Here is a 17,488-nt window from a genome sequence, read left to right as displayed (position 1 = left end):
TTCACCCTTCTTTTAGAAGAAAATCTCTTGGGGCAAGTATTTTGCCCTTTCAGACTTAACAATCGCTGATAAACCCCAGCCACATATTTGGCTTCCACGCAAGAACAACAAAGCCCAGCAAAATCAGTTTCACAATGATGGCAATCATTTCTTGGCTTCCACAAATATGCCACATATCTGTATGAATATTTTATTGGTTGATGTACCCGCAATTACCACTGGGGACAAAATATAATGTTCTTACCAATAATGACACTGACATTATTGTTTTTCTTTTTTTGTTTCACAGCCATTACATCTGAAACAATAAGTTCCTGTTTTGGTCTGTCAGGAGGCCTTATATACCAAAAGGAAAAAACAGATATATCAATGTCACTATCATACAAAAAGTGTGAGACAGAAGGATTCCTTAAAACTGGTATGATGCCCGAAAAGGGAGTACACAGAATATATTTGTCTTACTAGTAAATCTTGAAATGAATTCACCATTGGTGTAAGTGGATCAAACTGCATTTGTGGAGTTCTACCCACTGATGTCAGTGGTGAGTCTGGCCTATTACCCCTGTTGCCATTAGCAGATTTCTGACTACCCTGGATCTGGAGGTGCAAGTGGGGGTTAGGTTATGGTTTAAAGTAGGGATGGATGCAGCTCAAGGGGTTTTATGAACCTCTCAAAATAAATGTTGGGTTGGAGTGTTCACAAAACTAATTCAGATTCACAAACCATTTTCCCTATTCTAACTTGTGTTTTTTTTCCAAGAGAGATTCAATTTAACCTCTAACTAAAGGATAATATGCATTAGGGTTTGAACAATTCCCTGTCCACAACCTCAAAAGCTAGGGTAGTACAAGTGGGCACCCTACATGGTGGGTCAAGATCTTGAGCTGGTGTAAAACAGCAACAGAGCTACACTGATTTAGACCATCTGACTAGACCTGAGCAAAAATTGGAATATCCATCTCATAGGAAATTCCAATATTTACTATTACCCCAAATCAGAACAAAAAGTCAAAAGAGCAAAACTTTTAATATTTAACAAAATATTTCAATTTGGAAAGGTTTTGTTTGGATAATTTTGAATTGAAACAAAACTTTCTGACAGTCTCAAATCAAAATATTTCATTCTGGGGGGCATGAGGCACCCAAACTACAACTCCCATGAGACATCATTGCACCATATGTAGATGCAGTTTAAGGTCAAACTAAGTCGAAAGTGTATGTTTTGTTTCAATTCAAGAAACCAAAATATTTGAGTTTAGATCAAACTGACCCCAAACAAAATATTTCATTGCAATTTCCCCACTGTGGCAAAGCACCTCCTCCACCTCACCAGACTTAGCACGTCCTCGTTTGGTGGTGGCCAGGCTTGGGGCAAATCAGGCCCACTCTAGGCAGTGTTTGTCTTCCCCCTCTGCATTTACTTGTCTGTATTTTCAGGGTAGGCCTCAGGACAAACCTAAGGGGTGCACCTCCGCCAACCAAAAAAGAAACAAATTTACAAACACAAGAACAAAGGGGGAATACCTTTCCCTGCCTCCACAGTGTGTGTGCGGGGGACATTGTCCTGTTGTTTGCCCTGGGGTGTCAGTCCTTCCCCTAAACAGGCACTCCATTTTGGTTGCTTCCCCTATGGGGAAGAGAACAGCCTCTCACGCTGGAGAAACCTATCTCCTTGCTGCCACTATCCCTGCAGCAGCTTCTCTCCCGCCTCCCCCCACGAGTTTTAAAAGGTCTCAGGCAGCCCTTAATTGGACTCAGGTGTCCCTAATTGACCTGAGGTAACTCCTTCTCAGCTTGTAGGCAAAAGGGCTTTTATCAGTCTAGGGCTTCCACCACTCTCTTGCAGCTGTCCAGTCCGACCTTGTCACACTACATAAAATTTCAATTTTGCAGAAAATGCATTTTCTGTACAAAAGGCATTTCAATGGAACATTCCCAATAGAATGTTTCTCTCTCCCTGCCTATGTCTTCCACAGTCTATTTGAATTTTTTTCCGTCTCCAACTATCTCATTTAGACTCAGGGGACCTGAGTACTATTCCCTGATGACGTGATGTGTGACCTTGGGCAGGTCTCTTTGCCTCTATTAAAAAAAAAACAACCAACCAAACAAAAATGTGTAGGGGAATAATGGTATTTACCAAGATTTATAAAGCACTTTGCCATCTACATATGAAAAGTGTGATATAAGTGACAAGTATTGCTATTTTGTATATGGACTGGGGAGCACACAAAGGTGGTATAAAGCCATCTTCGCCCCACACATTGGGTCCTGTGTATATGTCAGAGAGATGAGCGGATCGGCGCCATAGAGTTTAGAAGTTCTTTAACTCCTACATCACCATGATTATAGCACGTAGACTGCTTAACTCATCAGAAGCTATCTAATGGGGAAGGCTGTTTAGGGCTTGCCCCAGGCTCACTGAAGTCAATGACAAATCTCCCATTGACTTTAATGGTGCAGGATCAGGGCCTTAATGGGGGCAAGTGGCCATCCACTGAGTCACGCTGTTTCTACTGTACTACTGAATGTGTGGAAATGGTAACTAATATGTAGCTATAATTCAACTTTCCAGATCATGAAACCAATAGTGCAGTAGTGGAAGATATTATTCCTCGGATTCAAGGTGGAGATGTTGGTTCAAGTGGAGGGCTTTTAAACAGTTGGAATGCCAATATGTATCGTCACTGGGGAAGGTCATTAAAATATAATCCTGCTGTTATTGATTTCGAGGTAAGACCTTTTTGCAGTTGAAGAAACTCCACCGTATGAGGAATGAAAGTGTAGTAGACCAGATCATTTCATATTTTCATTGTGATCCCATCAGAGAACAAGATTAAATGTAATGGACCGCTGATCTGGTAACCTCTCAGACATTCCACAACGGGGAGTGCATTTCTTAGCAACAGCATCAAAGGTGAGACAGACAAGAAGCTTAATGCTGGCTTAGTGGAGAGTTTAGTTTTTGATGTGTCCCTGTGCACAAGCTTCCCAAGGAACAGCTTCCCAAGGAATGGTTTTAGAAGTGGTCACCTAATCCCTATTATTCTCACGACAGCTGAAATCTGTGTTCTCCCAGTTAAATAGGGAATCAAAAAGAGACTTGAAGGGATGGGCTCGTCCCCCACACAGCCACTCTGCAGATGCTAATAGAGTTCATAGGCTGTCGTAATGAATGTACCCAATGCAATCCAATGTGGGGTATAAAGACAATTTACAGGTCCAGTGGTCATGCTCATAACCCCCTGCACTCCAATAAACATACTTTCTCCTATGGAGCGGGGTATTGCAGAACTTGGCTTCAAGACATTCCTTTGTCTTGGCTTCTTGTGCTGCTTACATGTTGCTCCCCTGTCCTTCAATATCACAGTGTTAGGCATTATATACATCTCAAAATAGGTAGCAATTTCCTTTGCGTTTTTGCCCTGCTGTGGCCATGGAGCAGGATCCAGTATTTCACTCTTAAAGATGAGACAAAATAGCAAAGAGAATTTTCTAGTTAGGGTAAAAGATGTTTTATTGGTTAGATTGTACTGCTGGGGCATAATGAAGCATGCTTACATTTCTTGCCTTTAATACAATTTTCTTGCAATGAACTGGGGAACCTAAAAAACTTCCATGCAAAACTTAAAACTGCCTACAAAAAAAAAACCAAATGTAAAATGCCACAAGTTAAAAAAAGGCTCAGATGGATTTACCTTTAATTCAATTCTTGATCAATCACTGCAGCAGTTTTTCATACCATTATGGAACTATAATTCTCAAGGGTATTAGCATATACCTATCTCCTATTTGTTATAAGTAGTAATACAAAATGCTTCATCAGCAAGAGTGCTAGTTTTAGGCGGTCTTTGCAAAAAAGCTTGCATGTTGAATGCTCTAATTTAGGAGCAAAGTTTATGTCTCAACTTGCAAAGAAGATAAAATAAAAAAAATATCCAGAGACAGTTCTGTGCTAGACTGGTAGAAAAGCTAATCCCACATTTGATGCAACCACTTTTTTTATTTGAAATAGTAAATAGAATTTGGCCACTGCTTTCCCCATACTTTAATAAGAAGGAAGGTTCCTTCATGGATCAGTAACTGGTTAAAAGATAGGAAACAAAGGGTAGGAATAAATGGTCAGTTTTCAGAATGGAGCGAGGTAAATAGTGGTGTTCCCCAGGGGTCTGTACTGAGGCCAGTGCTGTTCAACATATTCATAAATGATCTGGAAAAAGGGGTAAACAGTGAGGCGGAAAAATTTGTAGATGATACCAAATTTCTCAAGATAGTTCAGTCTCAAAGCTGAGTGCGAAGAGTTACAAAGGGATCTCACAAAATTGGGTGACTGGGCAAGAAAATGGCAGATGAAATTCAGTGTTGATAAATGCAAAGTAATGCACATTGGAAAATATAATCCCAACTATACATACAAAATGATGGGGGCTAAATTAGCTGTTACCATTCAAGAAAGAGAACTTGGTGTCATTGTGGATAGTTCTCTGAAAACATCCACTCAATTTGCAGTGGCAGTCAAAAAAGCGAACAGAATGTCTCAAACCATTAGGAAACGGATAGATATGACAGAAAATATCATAATACCTCTATATAAATCCATGGTACACCCACATCTTGAATACTACATGCAGATCTGGTCACCCCATCTCAAAAAATGTATATTGGAATTGGAAAGGGTGCAGAGAAGGGCAACTAAAATGATTAGGGGTATGGAACAGCTTCCATATGAGGAGAGATTAATAAGCCTGGGACTTTTCAGCTTGGAAAAGAGACAACTAAGGGGGGATATGATGGAGGTCTGTATAATCATGAGTAAGGCTGCAATTTAGTCACGGAGGTCACAGAATCCGTGACTTCCAAAGACCTCCGTGACTTCAGCCAGTGTCGTCTGGGAGCTTCAGGGGGTCCCCTGCTGCCTGTGGAGGCAGGGAGCTGCGGGGTACCCCAGCAGCTCCCAGCCATTGCGGGCGGCTGGTGAACTCTCCACAGCTCCCACCTGTGGTGGGCAGCAGGGGGGACCCCCATAGCTCCAGCTGCCACTCCCAGCCGCCGCTGATGGCAGGAGGCAACCCCTGGAGCTCCCGGCCGCTGCGGGCAGCGGGGGGAGCCCCCTGGAGGTCCCAGCCACCACAGGCAGTGGGGGAAACCCCCAGAGCTCCCGGCTGCCCCAGGCAGCAGGGAGGACCCCCGTAGCTCAGCACCGCCCCTGGAGGGGAACCCTGGAGCTCCAAGCCCCCATGGGTGGTGGGGACCCCTGAAGCTCCCAGCCCACTAGCAGATACCCAGGCTCCCCATTTCGTCATGGATATTTTTAGTAAAAGTCAGGGACAGGTCACAGGCTTCCATGAATTTTTCATTATTGCCCGTGACCTGTCCATGAGTTTTACTAAAAATATCCGTGACAAAATCTTAGCCTTAATCATGACTAGTGGAGAAAGAGTGTTATTTATTTCTGCACATAACACAAGAACCAGGGTCACCCAGTGACATTAATAGGCACAAGGTGTAAAACAAACAAAAGGAAGTATTTTTTCACACAATGCACAGTCAACCTGTGGAACTCATTGCCAGGGGATGGTGTGAAGGCCAAAACTATAACAGGGTTCAAAAAAGAACTAGATAAATTAATGGAGGATCGGTCCATCAAAGGCTATTAGCCATGATGGTCTGGGGTGCAAAACCATGCTCTGAAGTGTCCCTTGCCTCTGTTTGCCAGAAGCTGGGAATGGGCGACAGGGGATGGCTCACTTGATGATTGCCTTTTCTGTTCATTCCCTTTGAAGCACCTGGCATTGGGCACTGTCAGAAGACAGGATGCTGGGCAGAATGGACCATTGGTCTGATCCGGTATGGCCGTTCTTACGTTCTACTCCATGCCTTTATAAAAAAGCCCCTCTTCTTGAAGGGGCGGCTCCGGGGGATTAGGCATTGTTCTAGTTATAGGAATAAGTAGATCCATTGCATGAAATACAGAATCTCTGACTTCTAGGTTACCATGTCATTGTGTTTGCCTGAACCAGTGGGGCAATTCATGAAGTGCGCTCACTTGACTTTTACTGCAGTGAATTGATATTCAACTCAAGATGGCTACCTGGGCTTTACCTTCCATAACATAAATCAACAATCCTGTGTTGGCTCAACCAAAAAGGTATAGCCAGAACTCCTGACCAGGCTTTGCCTCCTGGGTTAAGACAGGAGAAATCCTTCCTCCCCTGGTCCCAACTTCACCCAGAAATGGCCCCTGGAAAAATCATCCAGACCTTTTTATCTTGCCAGCTGAGCCCTGTTGCCTTCAGCCTGCTCCCAGCCCTGCTAGCTGCTGGAGGACCAATTCATGTTGGTCACACCAGCAGCTGATTCTGGGTGCCTTCTCCAGGCAGTTCGTGGAGTTCTAAACACACAGTTTGCTGGCTGTTTGATGGCCTCTGTAAATTAGTGGTCTAGGTCCTGCTGCTTCCAGACAATAAATAAATAAAATAAAAATCAGGAAATCACAACTAAAGCTGGATCTCTGATGTCAACTGAGATGCCAAGTACATGGAAACTGAAAATCATTGTACCCCAGTAGGTGATCTCTGGATCTCCTTAGGTCAGACTTGAGGCACATCGATGGGGCAGACTGAGGAGACTGCTGCCATTGTCTTGTCTCCGATTTCAAGCCCCATAGTTGTCACCCTGACACCAACATTCATTTAACAAGAATCGGATGTTATGGGTGACCATCCTAGAAAGGACACAACTCCATGGTAACTCACATCATAGGATTAGGCCTCAAGTTCAAAAGCCTGGAAAGCTAAAGACAAATAAAATTAAATTACTGCTGCTGGATTCTCCATTCGGAGGACCTGATCTTTGACTAGTGTACGTTAGTGTAGAACCATCGACATCAATGAGCCCTGAGTTTTTACATTCTTGATAAGGGAAGGGAAGGTTTTCACTGAGTTACAAGAACTGTACAGCTTGGGGAGGCACATCCTCTTTCAGTAGCTTATTCATGCCCAGGGAGGGGCTAAAACCAGAACTAGGGTGATCAGATGTCCCAATTTTATAGGGACAGTCCCGATATTTGGAGCTTTTTCTTATATAGGCACCTATTGCCTTCCACCCCTAGTCCCGATTTTTCACACTTGCTGTCTAATCACCCTAACCAGAACACCCCCAAGTCTTGTGTGTCCCATAAAATGGAACAAGGACATTCCAGACCAACTGCCACAGCACCCTGAGAGCTTTCAGCAAGGGAGTCCTTGAGAGGAGATAGACCAGGAAAGGAGGAGGTCAGTGAGGAGGAAAAAAAACTCACTGCAGTCAGATACTGCAGCTTTTATTTTGTGCCATTGCTATCTCTCAGTGAGTGGCCGCCTTCGACAAGACATTTTCTTGATAGGCGCGGCTCTGAGTGTGTGGCAGTGGAGGGGGTGTTTCTCTCCTTGCACTTAAGGGTGGAAAATCTTCCATGAGAACTTATAATTGCCAGCCTACTCTGGGACTACAACTGTGCGATGAAATGAGGAGCATCTAGGCAATTGTACAGGTACCGAGTCGTGCTACTCCATTGCCATTCCCCTCCTTCTAACTTAAAAGCACTTCTGCCTCTGACTTTGGCAACAAAATGTGAGAGAAGGTAGAAAGGAACCCAGAAGCAGGAATTATCCACACTATTAGCTGGGTAAATAAGAAATTACAGAACATTCTACCATATTGACAAAATGGGCTGTTTAAATAGAAACACTCAGTAACAGCTGAGCAGTCTGCTGCAGGTTATCCACCCTTCTGTGCAAGTTTCCATCAACTCTGGGCAAAATTTGCTGCAATTTTCTAGTAACTCACTCGGTGACCTCTCAGTTGGCGGCTCTAGGAGCTCTGCAATTGTGTGGGGATCTGGAGTGAGTTCAGGCTGCTGCTAAGCACTTGTGTCCACTTGAATGCCTCTTATCTTTAGCTCACTCTTATTTGTTAAAGGGTCTTGTGCACATTGTTTTTAAGAAACATTTTCAAAGCCATGTAGGACTTCCTCAGAAAATCTTTTCTATGCTGTATTTGTAATAAGAGAAAACTCAGTCTCTGCAACCAGTGTGATCAGATGAGCATGTATCAGTCTCATTCAGGTATATATACACACACACACACACACACACACACACATATAAAGCCAACCTTGATTTTTAAAATGTACTTTGTTTGAACTGTCATGTGCTTCAGAAAATCTATTACATGAATATGAAACATATAAGGGGAAAGATATTAAGTCCAATTTTTGCTAATTTCAGTGCCTAAAGTTAGCGATCTAAAATCCTTATATAGACAGCCAAATAAAAACCTGATTTTTCAGGGTGCTGAACATTTCAATAGGAATGGTGGATCCTTAGCACCTCAGGAAATCAGTTCATTTTTATTTAAGTGGGTAAATATGGAAGTTAGGTTCATAGTTTTAGATACCCACATTTGAATATATTGGCCTAAATACATGGCAGATTTAGATGTTAGTATTGTTAGACTCATGATGTTTTAAATATTTCATATGGCACAATATGTTTTAACTGTATCATACCGTACCACGGATGTATGTACTATGTGTGCTTCATACATAGAGATCCATGTGTGTAGTATATATTGATGCTGGACTGATACTGCTCTGATTAAGGTGGTTAGGCTAGAGTTTAGATTAGATGGCGCTGAAACGTCACAAGCTACTACCAAAGGACTCTGGTCCAAAATGGCAGAAATCATGGAAAACTCTTGCAAGACTGTGGGTGGGAACATTTAAATATGAATCAAATAATATGGCCCCTTGTGGTTTTGATCTGATCAGGGCTGGCCTTACCATCAGGCAAACTGAGGTGGCCGCCTCAGGTGCCAGACTGTGGGGGGTCACCACTACGACCCAGATAGGAGCGCCGCCAGCTTTTCTGCTGCCCTAGGCGGCGGAAGATCCCGCCCCGAAATGCCGCCCCCCACAGCGGCGGGCAGAAGGTCCCGCCGCCGAAATACTGCCGCGGTCACCGCTCCCCAAATTGTAGTGCCCTAGGCGACCGCCTAGGTCACCTAATGGGTTGCGCCGGCCCTGGACCCAGAGTGTAGAAAATTGTGTCTGCTGCTGGTGCATATGTATTCTCTCTGCTCTAGATGCACAGAGATGGTGGAGTGCTGTGCTGGAGGAAGAAGGGCACAAGAGACATAATAGGCAGGCAGGAGAAAAGGTGAGAGGGAATAACAGAAAGCAGCAGGAGCTGCAGGGAGAGAGAGGAGGAGGAGCCTCTTATGTACCTCTCTAGCACCCCCAGGAGCCTGGACTGTTTAACACCAGCTTCTCAGGGAGCTTCCTGTTTCCTGCTGCTTCCCTGAATCCACTTGAGGAGAACAGGCAGTCAACTGAAGTAGTAGGAGCCAGTTAGGCCCTTAAGACACTGATATCTTCCCTCACTCAGGCCCTACTACCAGCCTGCTTATTTGTCCCCTTCAGTTGAGTGTTGAGAGCCACTACAGCTGGCACAGAACAGCAGTCATGAGTGAAAGAAGAAAACGCCCCTCTGGGGCAGCATTCAGAAAAAAGAAAGCAAAGGAAGCTTTTCTATCTAAGCAGGAAGGAGCTCTCCTGAGATACATAGACACAAATGTTCACGGTGAGCCTTCCAGCCCCAGTGAGGATGAGAGTGGTGAGGAGATGCCCGATCTTCCCGTTAGTCAGAGTGCAGGTGACCTGGCAGCTACTGCAGCATCCATATCTCCATCTCAAATGGATGTAACCATGCACATTCCTGAAGAAAAGTGTAGATCAGAGAAGAGTGTGGTGGAGGCGCAAGAAACAGCTGCTGCTGAGTTTAGTTCCTTAAGTCTAGATGATCCAGGATTATGGACCCACTTGAGCAGTAGCCTGAGGGACTTCCTTGTACTGCATGGGCCACAGCAAGTGAAAAACTTCATGTTCCCCAAAGACAATGAAAATAGAAGTTTCCATCCAACACATTACTGGCGTGAAATCCCCAATGGTGACAAAGTGGAGAGGCCATGCCTTATGTACTCAAAAACCCAGAATGCTGCGTACTGTTTTTGTTGCAAACTCTTCCAGTCTAATGTTCCAGCCACATTGGGTTCTACAGGAACAAAGGACTGGAAAAATCTGGCTAGAAATCTGGCATGCCATGAGAAGGCAGCAAATCACCAGAGAGCATTCCATAGGTGGAAAGAGCTTGAGATGAGACTAAGGTTAAAGGCCACCATAGATGATCAGCATCAAAAGAAGATTGCATCAGAGTCTCTTTACTGGCAAAATGTTCTGAAAAGGCTCATTGCCATTGTGAGAATGGTGGCTTCCCAAAACCTAGCACTGCGTGGCACTTCAGATCAGCTGTATGTGCCAAACAATGGAAACTTCCTTAAAATTGTGGAGCTGATGGCTGAGTTTGATGCTGTACTCCAGGAGCATCTAAGAAGAGTTACCACCCAAGAAATGTACACACACCATGACCTTGGAAAACCAATTCAAAATGAGATCATACAGTTACTGGCAACAAAAGTCAAACAGAAGATTGTGGCAGATCTGAAGTCAGCAAGATATTACTCTGTTATTCTGGACTGCACACCTGACATCAGCCTATGGAACAAATGACTTTAATGGTGCGTTTTGTAGCAACAACAGAACCTAGTGAAAATGTCCCTACAATGTTGACTGTCAGAGAGCATTTTCTAGAATTTATTAACATTGATGATACTACAGGAGCTGGTATGACAAATGTGCTTCTTAAAAAGCTGGAAGATACGGGAATTGCAATAGCTGACATGAGAGGTCAGGGCTACGATAATGGTGCCAACATGAGAGGACAGAACAGAGGAGTGCAGACACGGATCCGAGAGTTAAACCCTCAAGCTTTTTTTGTCCCATGCAGTTCTCATTCATTGAACTTGGCGGTCAGTGATGCAGCATCAACTTCTAGTGAGGCTGCTGAATTTTTTAATGTAATTCAAAGCATCTATGTAGTTTTCTTTGCATCAACTCATTGATGGCAAATTTTGAAGCAACATCTGGGACCATCCTCTCTGACACTGAAACCACTGAGTGCCACATGATGGGAAAGTCGAGTGGAGGCGATAAAGCCTATCAAACACCAAACTGGGAAGATAGATGGTGCCATAGTTGCCATTATGGAGGATAATGCTATGACAGGAACTGTTCGTGGGAGAACAGTGGCAGAGGGAAATGTAAAAACCAGAAACATACATAACTTCACATTACTGTGTGGCTTAGTGTTGTGGCATGACATACTGTTTGAAATAAATGTTGTAAGCAAGAGACTCCAAGGTGTTGACCTTGATATATCTGGAGCAATGGAACAACTGGACAAAGCAAAGTCATACCTACAGTCTTATCAGTCAGATGAGGGATTTCAAAACGTTCTGAAGAGTGCACAGAAGTTGGCAGAGGAACTTCACACTGAAGCTATTTTCCCACCCATTCAAGAGTCACTGAAGAAGAAGACATTTTGATTACGGGGCGGGGGATAATCCCATAAGAGACCCCAAACAACAATTCAAAGTTGAATTCTTTAACCAGGTGCTAGATTGTGCAATACAGTCAGTTGAACGTTTCATGCAGCTCAAGGAACACAGCAGTATATTTGGGATGTTGTATGATATTCCAAAACGCCTCACTATACCTGAAGAAGACCTACACCAGCATTGCAGGGCACTAGAGACAGTGTTGACACATGATGACATGCATGATATAGATGCGAGTGATTTAGGTGATGATCTGAAAGCCCTTTCAAGATACATTTCAGCAGGATCAACTCCAAAGGCTGTTCTGGAATATATGTGCACAAATAAGATGACCACCCTCTTTCCAAATGCTTTTGTTGCTCTGCACATACTTCTAACACTTCCTGTAACAGTTGCCAGTGGAGAACACTACTTCTCCAAGCTGAAGTTAATAAAAACACATCTACGCTCCACAATGATACAGGAGAGGCTGGTCGGCCTTGCAACCATCTCAATAGAGCATGAGCTGGCCCAGACTGTTGACCTTCAGGAAGCAGTTCAAATCTTTGTAACCAAGAAGGCACGGAAAGCACCACTTTGATTATTCAAACAGATAAAAATGCCAGTGTTTCGTACGCAGACAAGAAAAGTTACATTTGCTGTTCAGACGTTTGAAAGTTAAGTGTTATTTAAAATTTTTGAACAAAGCATTTTAAGTTGTTAGTTCTCCTTTATTGGGGTAGGTAGCAGAGCAGTACCATGAGAGGAGTAGAACAGGAAGAAGGCAGAACTGAGACCTTTCAAAGTTTTGGCCCAAGTGAGGGGACATGGGGGTGTCATTTGAGCTTCCCGCCTCAGGTGCCAAAATGTTGTGGGATGGCCCTGGAGCTGATTTGGGAGCAGAATCAAAGGGATGCACATACATCCAAGTATTCAAATAATTCCAACACCTCCAAAATTACCAGGGCTTTGGCCCATCTGTAATATTGTACACACACCATATCTAGCTGTCTAGGAAAGTAAGTTGTTTCTTCAGCTCTGGGGGTTCTCCAATAAATGTCCAACACGCTATGGCTGTAGTACTTTATAAGTTGAACTGTACTCATTAAATTAAATCCCCTTTTTTGTGCACTCACCAAAACAATTATAATCCATCGCAGCCACATATTCTCTTCTGTTCTACGCAGCTACAACCCATACATGAAATCCTCCGTAGAAGCAACCTTGATGATATTGAAACAAAAAGGCAAAACCTGAAAAGGGCTTTGGACGATTACTTAACAGAGTTCAACGCCTGCCGCTGTGGCCCTTGTCAGAACAATGCTGAATCCATGCTTCTCGGGGACGTCTGTGTTTGTCAGTGCCCACTGGGTTATGAGGGCCCAGCCTGTGAGAAGACCAGACGCAAAGGTAGGGTGACAACATGCATACATGGCGGTGAGGAATGGGGGGCAGGAAATAGCAACTGTGCTCTCACCCTGGGCAATGCTAATCAGCCGCTATTTGAATCCATTCATCAATCAAACCTTCACTTCTAAACCACCTTTCGTGCCAAGCAGTCTTAGGGGCTTTGCAAACGAGTAAAATTAACTGCTCAAGTAATTATTATAAATAAGCCAGGTTAAACAAGGGAGGCTTTAAAAGCTGGAGAGACGTCAGCAGCATAAATTGGTGGAGACGGCAAAGTCTGAGCTGAAGAATAGCAGCCGGCTAACAGCTCTAACAGCCAGAGCTTTGCCCTGCTCTGTGAGACCCATCAAGGGATCAGTTTTCCTAGGCCTTAGTGCACCGCTCAGTGTATTTAAGGCATGTGTAGATCACTACAATAAGCCAGACTAGATCCTTCTTCTTCTGTGGTTACAAGTGTGATCTCAGACGCGTCAGGGAAAGGAATCAATCTCCAGCAAGGCTGGGGAAATGTGCAGAACCCGATAGCAGCACTCTGCTGCAGTTGTGAGCTGCACCAGGCTCCATCAAGGAGCCCGTGAAATATGATCTGACTGGAGGTTGGATCAACGCTTCGAGTGTCAGACAGAAATAACAGAGGGGGAAGTGTGGAAATAGCCTTTAAATGGCGGAACGCTGATCTCTCACTATGGAGACTGAAAGGAGTCATTATACCCAGATGGTCCTCATTGATCTCTGTGTCACTGGGAGGAACTAGACTTCTAGAGCCATTTGACCTAGGCGTCCTTGAGGTACTGATTTGCAAGAGCTAATGTGACATCCACTTTTGGACCTCTGCTAAGCAGGAGGATATTTATCGGTATTACAGTGATGGACAACAATGCAAACACTGGGAGAGAGAAAACGAGAGAGAGAGAAGATAAACTGAGAAAGCCATGGCAGAGGCCAGGGATGATGCTTGATGCTATCAACAAAACAATAGTGACTAGAGGTCAGATTTTCAAAAGCATTTAGACCAGGGGTGGCCAACCTGAGCCCAAGAAAGAGCCAGAATTTACCAATGTACATTGCCAAAGAGCCACAGTAATACGTCAGCTGCCCCCCATCAGCTCCCCACCCCTGCTCCCAGTGCCTCCCCCTCCCTCCCTGCACCTCCAGATCAGCTGTTTCGTGGTGTGCAGGAGGCTCTGAGGGGAAGGGGGGAGGAGCAAGGGCACGGCAGGCTCAGGGGAGGGGGCGGGAAGGGGTGGAATGGGGGCAGAGCCAGGGGTTGAGCAGTGAGCACCCCCCGGCACATTGGAAAGTTGGCGCCTGTAGCGCCAGCCCCAGAGTCGGTGCCTATACAAGAAGCCGCATATTAACTTCTGAAGAGCCGAATGTGGCTCCGGAGCCACAGATTGGCCACCCCTGATTTAGACACCTAAAGCTGGAGATAGGCACCTTATGGGATTTTCAAAAGCACCTAAACACCTAACACTGATTGAAATCAATAGTAGTTAGGCCCTGGGTCCACATCAGTGGAAAACTGATGCCTTGGTAATACAGATAGTAAGAGCATATGGGTCCATCAGGACTTCATAGCAAACTTCAACACAACTGGATTAATACAGTGTCTGTGATACACACAGAGACCAGTTGAGTAAATAAAAAAAAATATGCAGTGACAGCCCTATCATGTGCTCCCATCAATCTAAAGAGACACCATAATCTATAGTATTGAACTCTGCTGGCAAGTCAGAGTATACAGTAATGAAAAAGCCCTGAAATGACCCTTCCACAAAGAATCTCTGCAGCATTTCCCCAGGCAGCATTACTATGATGACCTGCCTGGAACAAGACTGAAACTTTTATCCTTTTGGAGGTGAGACAGATGCATCACTGAGACACGTCACCAATCACTTGGGAAAGAGAGGCCAAATGGTAACCCAGCAAATTATCAGAGAAGCAGAATAAAAAGCAATGGACTACCAATCTGAATAGGGTAAATATTCTTTAGAAGACCCTATTTTCAAAGTGCCATATAAACACTGATCCTCTCAACAAGCCTACGTGCTAGTTAAGTCTCAAGGATGCAGAGGGAACCAGTGTCATAGCTAGGATTAGATCTCTGGTCTAAAGAATAAGTTTATCATGGCAGCCTCTGAATCAGTCCCATAAGAAACTTCAGTTGACTTTGCACCAGCTCTCAAGTGCAGCATGCCACTGTAATAAAGCAATTTAGCTTTCAGCTGAGACTCACTTGCTTGTGAAATGAACCTTATCATCTATTTTTAAAAATCATTTTACAGGTGGTAAGACAAATGGTAACTGGAGCTGCTGGTCATCCTGGACTCCCTGCCAGTCTGGAACAAAGAGACGTACAAGGCAATGTAATAACCCAGCCCCGCAAAATGGCGGAACATCGTGTGCTGGAAAGAGTGTGCAGACACAGACGTGCTAAGGGCTGGCTATGTCTGGGATAAGTTATGACACTGATTAATGAGCGTATATGTTAGATAGTGTTTTGCATAGTAGGCTGTAACTACCACTGGAGTAACTCAGCTGAAGTCAATAGAATTACACTAATGATAAATCTGGCCTATAGTTTTACATTCATAGGAAGATATAGTGGAGCCACCAAATGAAATCTGAACATTGCCCAGTAAATTCTGAAACACACACACACACACACACACACACTCACTCACTCTCTTTACCCTCAATTTGTGATGACAGGTTGCAAGGCGGTGGAGAATCAGGGCAAATGCTTTTTACTGAATAACAATGGGGTTATAAAGTAATAAAACACATTTAGTAAAACAGTTTACATAGTAAGCTTCACTAACTGAAATGTTTGTATTTGCCTTTGGAAGACAAATTAAAAGCTCATGATCCTTGCATTGAATGAGTTTTGTGTTGACATGTGTGTCATATAATTTTTATTTCTGTAACAATGCAAGCAAGCTATTTCAGGTTGGTGCAGTCAGAACTTTAAACACAGCATATCTGGCAGTATCTTGCTTCCAGGGACTCCAAATGGCTGTCGTTTTCAATGGGAGCAATATTAAGCCCAAAGATGCTAAAGTTCCAGGGTGAAATGTTAATATAAATTGAAATCCGAGCCAAATGAAACCGTTCTACGGAGGACATTCCTGCACAAACGAGGCTATTCCTCTTTAAGATCAATGATGACTCGTCCATTAGAACACAAGCATTTTATCTCCAAGGCACCCAGAGCTGGAGAAGATGTTAACGGGTTTGTTGATTTAAGAGCCCTTTTTGAATGTAAGAGGTAAATCTTAGCGCAAGAATACGTACAGTATTGAACTGCAGCCAAGACTGCAGAGAGAGTCCACTGCTCAGCGCTTCTAATGAACTGCTGTAAAAACCCGGAGTGGATGGAAATTGAATGGCACTTAGTTTTACTGTGCTTTTCATTAAAAGGGGGAAAAAAAGAGTCATCATGAATGTGAATCTGGTATTATGAAAAAACAAACAAGTACAACAAGGAACAACGCTTGGGAAAGAGGGAGAAAAATGCTATGGTACCATTAAAAAGCAACAGAGGGTCCTGTGGCACCTTTAAGACTAACAGAAGTATTGGAGCATAAGCTTTCGTGGGTGAATGCCCACTTCATCAGACGCAATGGTACTATGGTACCATTGTTCAGCAAAAGAAATTGCTGGCCCTAATTGGTGACTTAGGGCCAAGTCCTCAGCTGGTGTAAATCAGTGGAGTAGTTCCACTGACTCAGCAGCTTGACCCCAGCTGCTAAGCTTGAGCCCCCGATTTTTGTGAGTTTGCCAGAAAGACAAACATTTTTCACTTTTGTTTGCAAAAACTAGAGGCTATTGTCTTGTAAGAGGGAATGCATTGTTTTGACCTGAACATCCAAAATGTAGTTTTCTGTGACAATGGCAAAAATCTCTCTACAAGATTGGTACTTGGATGCTAATGCACAGATCTGATCAGAAGTTGCAGCTTTTTGCCATTTTTGCAGAGAGAGGCTGTGTTCACCAGGACTGACGCCACAAACACTAGCTCAATAATAAATATTTTAAGCCCTTCACTCTGTAACTAGCTCCACTGGAGTGGGATACTACAACTATGAAAAACCTGATTGAAATCTTCATGACTGCAGGGGCCTGCCCATGCAACCAGTCGTAGGATTGGGCCTTAGTTTTAATAATCTATGGCATTATTAATAACAAAGGAATGGCAATTGTGTGCAAATATACGGGGCAATGCGGTTACATTAATCTGGCCCATCGTTTTTACCTAATACTGTCCTTTTAGGTAAAAACGGAACTGAAAGGAACCTAGTAACTATAGAATGGTTTTTAGCTAGAAGCAATAACTGGGATTCAGTTTCACTTCTCCTTTATCCACCCTGAATGTGGAATATTCTGGGAGAGGGCTCAAGACAAGGAGATGCTGTCACAGCATCTAGTCAAATGCCCCTTCTTGGACAATCACTATACTTCTGTGACAGCTGCCGAATCCCCTGTGTGCTTTAAGCCTCCACAGTCTGAACAGTGCCCATGCACTGTCCCTAGCTTGGGGTCCTCATAGCTTTGACCCTGTGGTCCAGTTGCTTGACCCTTGGGACCAGTGCTGATCCCCCCCCC

At 43.9% G+C, this 17,488-nt stretch overlaps 1 protein-coding gene across 2 annotated transcripts in view; it reads left to right on the top strand.

Moving 5' to 3' along the window:
- Nucleotides 1–15,764, top strand: part of LOC113406487 (complement component C8 alpha chain-like) — a 42,442-nt gene extending 26,678 nt beyond the window's left edge. For both annotated transcript variants that reach the window (XM_026651716.2, XM_026651717.1), the window contains exons 8-11: nt 290–418; nt 2,577–2,734; nt 12,661–12,883; nt 15,169–15,764. In XM_026651716.2, the coding sequence (XP_026507501.1) occupies nt 290–418; nt 2,577–2,734; nt 12,661–12,883; nt 15,169–15,320 (662 nt within the window). In that variant the 3' untranslated portion in view covers nt 15,321–15,764. The remainder of the gene's footprint in view (nt 1–289; nt 419–2,576; nt 2,735–12,660; nt 12,884–15,168) is intronic.
- Nucleotides 15,765–17,488: the final 1,724 nt, after the last annotated feature.

Source organism: Terrapene carolina, unplaced genomic scaffold (assembly GCF_002925995.2).
Source record: "Terrapene carolina triunguis isolate 2854851 unplaced genomic scaffold, T_m_triunguis-2.0 Scaffold102, whole genome shotgun sequence".
Classification (NCBI taxonomy): Eukaryota; Metazoa; Chordata; order Testudines; family Emydidae; genus Terrapene; species Terrapene triunguis.
This window is presented reverse-complemented; position numbering and strand designations above follow the sequence as displayed.